This window comes from Panthera leo, chromosome A1 (assembly GCF_018350215.1).
Source record: "Panthera leo isolate Ple1 chromosome A1, P.leo_Ple1_pat1.1, whole genome shotgun sequence".
Taxonomy (NCBI): domain Eukaryota; kingdom Metazoa; phylum Chordata; class Mammalia; order Carnivora; family Felidae; genus Panthera; species Panthera leo.
Genome location: NC_056679.1, coordinates 93,214,335 through 93,227,076, shown reverse-complemented (window position 1 = coordinate 93,227,076; position 12,742 = coordinate 93,214,335). Strand labels below are relative to the sequence as shown.

The 12,742-nt window shown below is 41.1% G+C and overlaps 1 protein-coding gene across 5 annotated transcripts in view; it reads right to left on the bottom strand.

The window, feature by feature from the left end:
- Window positions 1-1,215: 1,215 nt before the first annotated feature.
- Window positions 1,216-12,742, bottom strand: part of KCNN2 (potassium calcium-activated channel subfamily N member 2) — a 158,393-nt gene continuing 146,866 nt past the window's right edge. For all 5 annotated transcript variants that reach the window (XM_042905505.1, XM_042905539.1, XM_042905513.1 and 2 more), the window contains 3 exons: window positions 10,869-10,996; window positions 4,497-4,566; window positions 1,216-1,764 (listed from right to left, as the gene is read on the bottom strand). In XM_042905505.1, the coding sequence (XP_042761439.1) occupies window positions 1,477-1,764; window positions 4,497-4,566; window positions 10,869-10,996 (486 nt within the window). In that variant the 3' untranslated portion in view covers window positions 1,216-1,476. The remainder of the gene's footprint in view (window positions 1,765-4,496; window positions 4,567-10,868; window positions 10,997-12,742) is intronic.

Sequence of the window (12,742 nt, the reverse complement as noted above, 5' to 3'; positions counted from 1 at the left end):
ACCAAATATGTGAGTTACAGACCCAGAGAGGGCCATTTGTAAGGTGATAAGTGACATGTTAAGAGTTAGGCTTGTTAATATACATTATACTGTTAGGAACTATGCAAACGGATGCATATATGGATATGCAGGTGTATAATCCAAACTGAACATATCAAGGGCCTCTCATCATAAACAAACACAAGGGAAAAGATGAAATAACTAGTTGACAGCAAAAATTCTTTGGTATGAGTTCACAGTGGTATACTCTGCTTTCTTTAAATGAATTTCCTGGTAAATTGGGAATAAAAATAATTCTTTTTTTTTAACGTTTATTTTTGAGACAGAAACAGGGCATGAGTGGGGGAGGGGCACAGAGAGAAGAAGACAGAATCCAGAGCAGGCTCCAGGCTTTGAGCTTTTAGCACAGAGCCCGATGTGGGGCCCAGACCCACGAACCGTGAGATCATGACCTGAGCCGAAGTCGTACGCTTAACCGAGCCAGCCAGGCACCCCAGGAATAAAAATAATTCTTGAAAGCATTTTTGCACCCCAAGATCGATGGATCATCTATCTATATATGCTTTGATATAACAGCTCCACCTTCCACATAATTTGGAAACAAATAGAATTAATAAGGGACAAATGGAACTGTAGGGGCGCCTGGGTGGCTCAATTAAGCATCCGACTCTTGATTTCGGCTCAGGTCATGATCTCATGGTTCATGAGTCTCAGCCTGGCATTGCACTCTGTGCTGACAGCGTGGAACCTGTTTGAGAGTCTCCCCCTCTCTCTGCCCCTCCCCCACTTGCATCCTCTCTGTCTCTCTGAAAATACATAAACTTAAAAAAAAAATGAGTTGGGATGAGCACTGGGTGTTGTATGGAAACCAATTTGACAGTAAATTTCATATATTAAAAAATAAAAAAAAATAAAAAAAAAATGAGGCACTGTAAACTCAAAAAGAGTAATAAGCTGGCTGTATCAAATGAAATGTGACTATAATGTTTCATAATGGGGAAAATGTTAGCAAATAGATAACAGAGTGATGGCAAATCGTCTTCCGACCGGCCATTGGGTGATCAAAGGTATCAACACGTATCAGACAATAACCAGTCATTTTAGCTTGCAAATAATGTGGGAAGTGAACCTTTAGAAATGTCAAGTGACCAAACAGGTATGTGCAGAAATTAACTTTTTTTTTTATTATATATCATATAATGTAGTAGTAAAGTTTGAAGTGCATGAATAAAAAGTTAGTGAAATTACAGGAGGAACAATCTATAGAGCGATAATAGGTGCATTCCTTGTGCATCTGAAAGGAAAAGAAAAAAGAGTTTTCACTCATTTTGGCCTAAAACTTAGTGTCAGGTTCCCAGGATTCTGACATCAGAACCCGGATAACGCTGATTAGAACCATAGGGGCTTTACAATAAAAGCTAAAATATTGACCATATGATGGCAAAAAGTCTTAGTTTGTGGTTAACTGATTCTCTTCTAGCTACTCTCTGATGAAGTTGGTGGCGCTGTGGAGGAGGACCGCCGTCTCCTGGACGAGGATCGGGACCGCTCGGCGTTGTAGGTGACATGCTTGTCGTAGTTCTCCATCTGAGCCTCCAGGACATCTCTCTGCTGCTGCCTGATGGTCTGGCTGATGAGCCCAGGGAGGGCGTGGATGCTGCCAATCAAAGTCTCCAGTTTCGTTTCCACGGTAACAATCCTCTTCTCAAAGTCTTCGCTCCGCTCATTTAGGTCGGAAATCATGTCATACATGATGTTCTGGGTCTGCAAAACAGGGCGGACACGGGTAGAGCAACCAGGAACTCAAGGTTTCACAGCACTTGCCCAGGAAGCGAGCTGTCTGCTCTCTTCAACCCTTTGTTGAAGCTGTCTGGTTTCCCTCTAGAGGGCCTCCTGGGTGGCTCATCTGGTTAAGCGTCCCACTCTTGATTTTGGGTCTGATCATGATCTCACTGTTCATGGAATGGAGCCCAAGGTTGGGCTCCGTGCTGCCAGCGAGGAGCCTGCTTAGGATCCCCTCCCTCTCTCTCTCTCTCTCACCTCCCTGTTTGTGCTTGCTTTCTCTCTCTCGCTTCAAAATAAATTAAAAAAAAAAATAACAAAATGTGCTCTTAGCTGCTTCACAACCTCTTAATGGTGATAAATGAACCAACTGAATAAGGGAGTTACTGTTCATGATACAGGCACCTCATTTGAGTTTGGCCAGGGAGACAGAGTGCGTTAGCTTTATTTTTTACTACATAGTCTGGAGGCTATGTGAACAACATCCATTCATTCAGAAAATACTGAACCTCTATGGCATGGCAGCCCTAGAGCCGTATTAGTAAGCACAGCACTAAAGAAATACTTTGAAAGAAATAGTGTCTTGCCTCATATATTCCTGAGATGACATTATGCAGTATATATTTATCATATCAATTATATATCTAGTAAAATGTTATATCTTATATTATTTCCAAGTGTTCTGTTTTATCATTTGACCTTACAGTGATGTTAGAGTCTGCCCCATCTTTGTTCAAGGTGTGTCTACTGGAGAGCCACGTTTGTAAATATTAATCGAGAACATCTTTCAGTCTCATATGTGCTACCCACCTTAAATGTATGATATATGTATGCTGTCCTACAGGTAAGTTGTTGAGGATGTCACTATCTTCTATTCATAAGACATCAAATATTCAGGTGCACCTGGGTGGCTTATTCGGTTAAACATCCGACTTTGGCTCAAGCCATGATCTCACAGTTCATGAGTTTGAGCCCCATGTCAGGCTCTGTGCTGACAGCTCAGAGCCTAGAGCCTGTTTTGAGTTCTGTGTTTCCTCTCTCTGCCCCTCGCCTTCTCATGCTCTGTGTGTGTGTCTCTCACTCTCAAAAGTAAAGAAACATTTTTTTAAAAAGCATCAAATATTCAACATTTACATGTTTATATAGTATGTTATTGATATACATGAAAATGAATATGATTTACTTGTGTTATTTTATGAGACTAGGACAAAGAGGTGTGATTTTCATAGATAATATTGGAAGCTTTATAAAGAACATAGCTGATTTATCGAACAAACAACAAAATGTATTGAGAGAGGCCCCTTTAAAAGCATTTGTTGTTAAGGGGTGCCTGGGTGGCTTGGTCAGTTAAGCATCCGACTTCGGCTCAGGTCATGATCTCACGGTTTGTGAGTTCGAGCCCTGCATCGGGCTCTGTGCTGGCAGCTCAGAGCCTGGAGCCTGCTTCAGACTCTGTGTCTCCCTCTCTCTCTCTCTCTCTGCCACTCCCCTGCTCATGCTCTCTGTTTCTCAGAAATAAATGTTTAAAAAAAAGTTTTAAAAAGCATTTGTGTTAAAAGGCTAAAAACTTCCATATATGCTATAATACCTCTTTTGGACCTAGCTCAGGAAAATGGAAGGTCACTGATGACAAATACTCATATTTAAAAAAAATATATCTGTTTAGGGGAGCCTGAGTGGCTCAGTCAGTTAAGTGTCTGACTTCATCTCAGGGCATGATCTCATGGTTTGTGGGTTCAAGCCCCACATCGGGCTCTGTGGTGAGAGCTGAGAGCCTGGAGCCTGCTTCAGATTCTGTGTCTCCCTCTCTCTGCCCCTCCCCTGCTCACTTGCTGTCTCTCCCTTTCTGAAAAATAAATAAAACATTAAAACAAATTAAAAATATTTGTTTAAATGTTTATTTTGAGAAAGAGTGTGAGCGGGGGAGGGGCAGAGGGTGAAAGAGAACACATGTGAGAGAACATCTTAAGCAGGCTCCGTGCTTAGTGTGGAGCCCAACGCAGGACTTGATCCCATGAACCTTGGGATCGTGACCTGAGCTGAAATCAAGGGTTGGATGCTTAACTGACTGAGCCACCCAGACAGCCCTAAATATTCATATTTTTAAAGTGGAATTTACTTGAAAGGGACAACCAAAAATCAACCAGATAAATCTTATAAGTGTGAAAGAGGAATCTGGGAACTATTAATGTCCTTTTAAAAAGTAGTATGATTTTTTAAATAATGAAAAAGAATCATAAATTATGAAAACTGATTCCCTTTTTTTTAAAAGATGATGTCCATGTTCTTAAAAAACTATTTCACAGTCTTCTGAGTTGACTTAAAAGTAAATAAAAAAACAATAATTTTATCAATGAGTCCTATGGAGCCCTGTAGGTCATGGTCAAACCCAGGATGCAGTTCTCCTCTCAGAGGGAGGAGACTGAAGGACAAATATGAAACCCAATGGTATTGTCTCATATTCCATGTACATTTTCCACGGTACTTTCAAGTCACTGTAAGTAGGAAGGCTTTTAGAATGGGGTTTGAATAATTTATATAGGGAAAGAGCATGTGAAGAGAAATCTTTTAAGGTGGACCATCATGTTAGGGCTAATTGTTGGTTTGATGTGCAACACAAAGTTGGGGTATCCTCCTCCCAGTGCATTATCAGTCACTGTGCAGGGCTTCATTCCAACACACCTCACCATGAAGGCTGAGACCCCCATGCTTACCTTTGCTAGGTCCACCAAGGTGTTGGCTTGGTCATTCAGTTTCCTCTGCTCCATTTTTACACTTCTTAATCTAAAAGACAGAATCTCAAGTCAGAAGGGTTCCTTCCTGTCTACTGCTGTCATAACGCCTTCCAAAGAGCATGCATAAAATCGACAAGAGCAAATAACTGCATGGATAATGCCTTGAACATTTGGGGGTCAAGTTCAAACTGGTTATGTATCTGGAACAATGAGAAGCATGCTTCCCCAACACCGCAAAAAGGAAAGGAGAGAGAGAGAGAGGAGAGTAAGAGATGAGGTGTCCTTAGGACAACTATTTACCAGGGAGTTAAAAGTTGAATCGGGAGAGAGGCTCATAAGGACTTAACCATATGAGAAAAGCCAAAACATTCCTTAAAATCCCAGTATCATTTCAAATAGACATAGGAAGAAATAGGCAAAGCGACTAGACTTTCATCAATGTTGGAGCAGTGAGCACCTTCCTATGCCTACATGACTAGATACACAGGATAGCCCTGTTCAGTTTGAGATGGATTGGGTTAGGTATTTGAACCTGATGAAAACACAGTGATAAGTGAGATTCTTAGTAGCAAAAATAAGACTTTTATTCAACCAGCAGCAAGAGAACCCAAAACACATAAGTCTCTTATTCTTCATTGTGTTTTGCTCGACTTTTATCTTAAACTGCCATCGAATTTGAAAGGAAGCCAGGCCATTTCCTTGGGAGAATTTCCCTTAATTTTTTTCTTGTAGATAAAAGTCAGCGGACAATTAAAATGTCTGACAGATGGGGTTTCTGGTTGTAAACTTACTTTTAGATGCTTTTAAATATCAGTGCATATATCTGATTGACAGTCAAAACACTGCTGTTAAAAAAAAAATCTTTCTTAAGGATGACTTTTACTAGTCCTTACTTTATTTACTATAATATTTTTGAAAACATATTTATTGGGTGCTTACTCCCTACCAAGAAATTAAGATTTTCCAACGGGAGAAAAGGGGTTGTTTGTTCTTCAAGCCAACAATCCGAGCCATGCTCCAAATGAGAAGCACATTTCTCTTGGGTACTTAGTTTAAAAACAAAAAACAAAAAACAAAATCCATGCTAACCTTATTACCTGTAAATGACATGTCATTTACAGAGTATAGTGTCGATGTTGGAGAGAGTAATCTTTATAATTTCCCAATTTCAACGAAAGGTAGTTACAAAAAAAAAAAAAGGATCAAAAATTCACAGGGCAAGATTTTACTGCCAGGGAGATTTTTACAACAAATGTTCAGTAGTGCGCAGTGATTTTGTTTTGAAACTACGCTATGCAATATGTCACCAAGTCTGCTTGACAGTGAAGACAGACTTCCTTCTGCCAGTATGGGTTTAACTGACACCTGCCTATAACATGATATTTAACAATGTAAAACAGCTTAAGGTTATCACTTGCCGTTGCGAGTCTGTGTTTCCCTATTAGAATGCTTGGAACTAAGTTAATTGGCTCTTTTCTACACTATTATAGAGATGGACTGGGTGTAAGTGTAAAAGGAATTTACAAACAGGTATTCGAATCTAACATGTTGTTGAGATAGGCTTCTCTAAGTACTCACAAGGATTACAATTCTTGATGTACACCTTTTAAAAACAAGTCCCCTTCCACCCCTCTCCCCCCTGCAAAAAACAAAAAACAACCCTTTAAACATGTGTGAGGTCATTCTACAGAAATGTACTAGAGAGAACAACAGTGTCAGATGTGGACTCCCTTCTCCCTGGCCCTATTTGACCTTCAGTTTCTTAATGTATGAAATGAAGTGGGTTAGGATAGGATGGTATTTCTAAAGTGCTGCATTTGTACCGACAGAGGTGTTCGAGGTGGCTATGTGATACTCAAACCAGAAGACATTAAATACTAAACCAGATGGAGAGACAGTTACTCCCTTTTATCCTCTTCCAATTCTTGATTATTACAAGAAAAATGTCTCAGGCTGGTCCTCTCCTGTTTTTATCTCCCAACACCTGCTCTTCTCTCCTTTTTGAAAAGAGAGCAGGATTTCAGCTGAGTGCTTCCTGCATGCAGCAGTTCCGTGGCTAGAATTCAACGCCAGTGTTTCAAATGTTGGTGGATGCGACCTCTCCCTCTCTTTGCTGGGAGCAGGAGCGGCTTTTTGTTTTTGTTTCATTTTTGTTTTTGTTGTGTTAGCCATTTTGTGATAATGATTTACACCAAGCTTTATTTTCAAATTCAAGGAATGGGACCCTTAGCACATGAATGACTCAAGTCTGGGGAACCAGATCAGAAGCCTCCAACCACTTGGGAGTGCAGGCAAGGCCCTGAGGTTGGCAAGCCCAGTGAAAGGGCCAGTGGGTGTCCCTTAGCTGAGGTGGGTACTCTGCTCTTGAATTACCATATATTATGTTTCTGACAGTAGAATTTTGCCCAGTTGTTTTTTTTTTTTCCACTAATCTGGAAAGCTGACATAGGGTAGCCCCCTATTGAATCAGAATCCCTTTAAGCTCCTTGAACTTAAATCATCTTGCCTTGCTGTTCCTGAGACTGTACCCTAGAACTGGTAGAAAAAGCCTACTTAAAGCTGCAGCTGCCAGAATAAAAGGTAACATGCATGTGTATTTTACTTTCTCCCCCCCACCCGCCCCCCGCAAAAAAAAGAAGAATAAGGAACGTATGTTGACTTCTTCCTTGTGAACTTCACTTATCACAGGAAAGTATCATGATTTTGGATCACATTTCCATAGCAGCAATCAGACTACTGAAATTCACAAATAAAGGACCCGCTTGGATGCATGCAGCTGGTAGAAAATTCTGCAAATGTCGAGAGGAGCGGCTCACACAACTTACTTCCGAGCTCTATTTTCATTTTGTTGAAATAAAAAGACAAAACAAAAGAAAAGAAAACTGTAAAATATTCCAGAACAGAGTAACACAGTGTGCTGTTCAGTTGTGCACAGGGGGCTCGATTCATTAGCTGAGAGATCCTGTTAAGGCTCTGTAGGATCTTGGCATGGTGATCAAAGAAAAACACGGTTCGCTTATGGTGTCATCCTTCATTGCTGAGACTCCCCCCTCCGTCCCGCCCCTGAAATACAGCGCTTCCTCCAGAACGAGGTTCAGAAGGAAGACCCTCTAGGAAGTCATCACGGCCTCTTTGATACACGATGTCCAAGTAAACTGTAGGAACCGTTTTGACCTAATATGAATGTCATGGGGTTAAAAGGACAGTGTTCTACATAGTAGGATGATTATAATGTTGGTGGTTTTTTTGGACGGCGTCCATCTCTTCCGAGTTGGGGCTTCTTAGAAGCCTGGTTTTCTGACAGGTGGGTCATCCGAAACTCAGTGTTAGAGAAATTATGTGTATTGAATTTCTCGGCTCTGAGACAAGTTCATGTTGACTGCTGAGTCTACGGTTGAGATAGAAGAGTGATGAGCTTTAAGGTTAAAGTTGATACCAGAAAAAGTATTCAAAGGTATTTAGGAACAGAATGCTTCAAGGCATTGAGTGATGATCTAAAAAGACAGATCCGTTAGTGAAACAGAGGACACAAGCCTGGAGAAGCAGGCATCCACCAGAGACGAGGGAGGCCATGTGTCAGGGAGAGAGGCTGTGAAGTTTGGAAAAGAGGGGAGTCCAGACAGAGCTCTGGAAAAGCTCTCAGGTCAAATGGGAGGATGGGAGAGGCCAGGGAGAGAGCTCTATCAAATGAGTTTGTAACTTCTCCCTCAAGCAGCAAGGTCTGATTTCACCCGATGCCATTTCACCGAGGCTGATGGTCTCACTGTGTCTGAATGGGAGGCAATGGGAGCCTTGCCCTTAAGAATCGAGCCCTGTGTGCTTTCCTGTATCACTAACTTAAAATGAGAGATTATGCACGATTAGAATCATCTAGCCAAACCCAGCCCATATAAATTTCCAATTGTATTTTTTTTTACAAAGTACCCCTCCCACCTCAAAGGAAATCTAACCCCAAGACTATATCATAAAAACAATTTAGAACATTTGAGCTGCTTGAAGCTCATCTACTTTAGAAGTTCATGTTGCTGCCGAAGAAACAGACTGAGAAATGACAAAGAAGCAGAAGAATTCATGAGGGGTTTCCTCTGTTACTCTATCCTGAAGCAGCATTGGGAAGACCCACATAAGCTGTACCTTGAAACTCTTAAAATCGGGTCAGGCCACCTTCCAGCAATCTAACAATTGCTTAGGGACAATGTGTCAACTTTGCTTCCCCAAATATTTTTTCCTAGCATACTATAAAAATTTTCAAACCTAGAGCAAACTTGAAAAAAAACTTACAGCACCCATCCCTAAGCTGTCTGTCCCCTGAGGTTTCAGCATGAATGCATTTCACAATAAAAATATAAATGTATAAATACCCACCATTCACATGTGGCTACAAAATTACTACAGGAACTACCAAAGCATTTTTTCCCAGTGTTTTTGTTAGATGTAAAAACTCACCAATGGCATCAAAGGCCAATTTCATTTCATTATCTATTTAATAGGTACATCATTCTGATAGAAAGGGTTATAAATACGATCCCGGAGGACATGGGGTATGTGGCTGCTTGACCCATAGACTGACTGCACCTGCCCACACCAACAAAGGTAAGTTTTCGTTTTAATATACTTGAGCGGTATAGGTTAGTGGCAAAACATTAAAAGTACAAAGAATGCTTTCCCAGTATATACACATTATACCGTGTATACTTCTTCTACGAATGTTAGGTTCCTATATGCTATGGTTGTGGGTGTGTAGGAATGCCCTCTGTGCCAGGAGGGCTATGTCTGGTGACCCCGGAGGGAGAGGCCTGTCCTCAGAAGTGAAGGCCCAGCATCCCTTAGGGGACTTGCTCTCTGAGATCTAAACTTGAAGGAATAAAGATGTGGAGGCTCCACAGGGTGGGTATTTGGTTATAAAGGTGGCCATGAGCTTCAGCAAAGCAGCTCCCTGTGCGAGCCAGATCTATGTGTTCCTCTGTGTTTCGCTTTTATAATTTCCCACACTTTGAAAGAGTGTTACCTTAAGATTCTAGCCTTTCCTTACAAGGGACAGAAAGCACAGTTGTGGGCCTAGTGTGAAGTCACAGAACTAAAGGTGAAATGATGTCACTTTGGTGCTGGTAGTGGCAAGATCATGACTGAATAGCTCTGAGTGCATGCAGAATCCATGCAGAATCTCCCTCTCTTGTAGATCTCAGGGTGCCTGGATTTGATTCTCATTAAGGCAGGCAGCAATTTCTAGACGCAGTCCACATTTCCAGCGATAGTGATTCAAAAAACATAGTCAGAGGGAGAGGTCAAAGGGTAGCATTTGAATGCTTAGTGATTTCCCATAGAATGTGAAGTGTGATACAGTACCTATGAACTACCTAAATATACAAAATAAAAACTCCAGCTTCAGAGCTTTTCCGGTCTGCTGTGCTAGGCAGCTCTGAGAAGACCCACCTTGCTGTGTAATCCAGACACCTAGTGTTTACCCACCTTTCTGTGATTGCCCTGGTAGGCTGCATGAGAAAAGCCACATTTCTGACCCATGCATGTGACTGAGCTGCTCTTCCCCATACAGAAATGCCACTGAGTTAAGAGCAAGGCTGCACAGCCTCGAGACTGATGCCCACATGAATGTACTTACGGTAAGGATGCTGCCAGCCTGGGGGAGAAAGAGCTGGTGGCTTTCAAGTCATTATTGATACTTACTACATAGACATTTGTCTTTTCAAAGTCTATGATAGTTATGTATAGCATAGAAACAAAATAACATGAAAGAACTTAAGCATATTGAATAATGGTGGCCTCCATAAGGTCAGACTCATTGTAAAAGGCACTATAAAATCTATAAGGAACATACAGCAAATAGAAAATCCCCTACGTCCTGAGTAAAGACTAGTTTAAAAATGCAAGTATGAAATCAAGTGTAGGTACTGCCTTCATAGAAAGATGCTGGCAGCCTGTTTAAAAAAAAAACCCAGAGCGATCATAAAGTATTAAATGTTTTTCAAGATTTTGCAGTCAATACAAACGAAACATCTGAGGGCAAGCCATACGAATAAATAAGTTATATTAAGATATACAATTGCAACTGAAAATAAGGTTTCTAAAGAGAGAAACTGAGAAGACATTTTAATTAATATATTAAATGACTCTGCTCCCAATAACGGATGATTTTGAGTCCAAAAAAGAACTGACAATTTTCTCAGCATTTCATTTATGGAATTATTAAATTGCCAAATAATGTCTTCTGGGAACACACATGACAGTGTTTTCTTTTTTCCCCCTCTCACAAAAGAAGAATAACTAAGTATGGGAAATTAAGACCCAGAGTTACAAAAAGCAGGATGACAATGAATGAAAAATGGTACTTACTGATGAATAGCTTGCAAGAATTTTCGTTGATGTTTTCTTACTTTTGCATGATCTATCTTTTTTACTAGCTTTGTATTTTTGTAAATTAGCCATGTTTCCCTGAGTACATTGGCAGCTGCGTTTTTCACCTGTTAAGAAAACAAACAAACAAAGCAGTTGATAAATTCCCAGAGCAGAATCCTTTTAAAACATGGCCAGGGGTCCTATTCTTTTTTTTTTTAATATTTTTTTTTAAGTTTTTATTTATTTTTGAGACAGAGAGAGACAGAGCATGAGCAGGGGAGGGGCAGAGAGAGAGGGAGACACAGAATCTGAAGCAAGCTCCAGGCTCTGAGCTGTCAGCACAGAGCCTGATGCGGGGCTTGAACTCACAGACTGTGAGATCATGACCTGAGCTGAAGTCGGATGCTTAACCGACTGAGTCCCCCAGGCGCCCCCAGGAGTCCTATTCTTAATCCCAAAGATCACGGTAAGTTCTAGCTCTGTTTACTATTTCTCAAAAGAGTATTTTTGTTGAATCTGTGCCTTTTAAAAAGTACCTCTATCTGTCTGGGCACAACATTTAGGTTGAAATATTAGGGAGGTACCGATCTCTTTCTGGGCTAACTTCTACCCATCAGGAACATTTTCATCTAACCAGTTCTTTTAAAAAGCAAGAGGTGGTTGTAACCTGTCTGGCAACATTGCAGGGCGGGGTCAGGGGGAGGTTGGAAGAGGTGCTGAATTCTGCACCTTGTATTCCATTTGTTTTCCCCATGTTCTTCATTTCCCTGGAGAGAGGCAAAATGCCAGAAGGCCAAGGTGAATCTTGTCTTTTGCAAGCTTGCTTGGCATTTTTGGCTGTGAACTACAGGAAGGGCATGTTTCCACTGCTCAGTGTCCAAGCAGACCTATTCTTCTGCCCTTTCCGAGTGACTCAGCAAACTGTTAGCATGCTTTAATGAGCTGACAGTCTATGTTGTCATGATTTTGTGGGTTAATTTGAGTACACTGCATTTCAAATGGATGGGACAAACCTAAATGATACAAGTGTTCTAATGACACGGCTGAGACCTACTGTGGTTGATGGAAGGTATGAATACTTCCTAGTAATATTCAAGCACTTGCTTTTGTGATTAGCTCTTCATCAATTTCTGGACATTGATAAAGGCCCAGCCACGGACAAGTTCATCCTTCCTTGCTCACACTACAGGTTCTGATGACCCAGAGCTTCCCCTTAAGCTTGTTGTTAATAACTTACTCTAAGAAATTGATCCATTGAATTCTTTTGAGTGATGGATAAAGGCTGTTTCACAAAGAGCAGGCTGCTGGGGGGTTGGGTGGAGGAAGACCACTTTTTAAGAAAGGCACTGTGGTAGGGAAGAGAGAGCCATGAACTGGACTTGAGAAAGGGTTCTAAGTTCTTGACTTTGGACTAACCAAGTGAAGTCAAGGGGATGAGCTAACCCTTGCAGGACTTTAGTTTTCTCTTCCCTACATGAGAAGAGTAGAGAGAATTATCACTCAAGTCTGTTTCAGGCCTTAGATTTTCAATAAGGAAGAGTCTTAAAATTACATGACAACTATGATCCCAAGAAGGTATCTGTATTTTTTGACTTTGAGCACTGAAAGCATCAGGTTTGGTAGCTGACGGTGAATCTTTTTCACGCTGCTGAAAAGGTTTCTTTTTGAGGGAAATTGCTAGAACCCATTTGAAGAAAATGACGCTCTCCTAAAACTGCTTTTAACGCTGACTTTGGTCTATAATGCACTTTCTCTGGATATTCATCAGAGCCTGCACAGAGAGCATGCATTCTGAAACCAGTGGAAAAATGAAATGTCAGGTGCTGAGCACCAGCAGAGCATCTGAGAAACAGCACCACTATCCGCAGTGA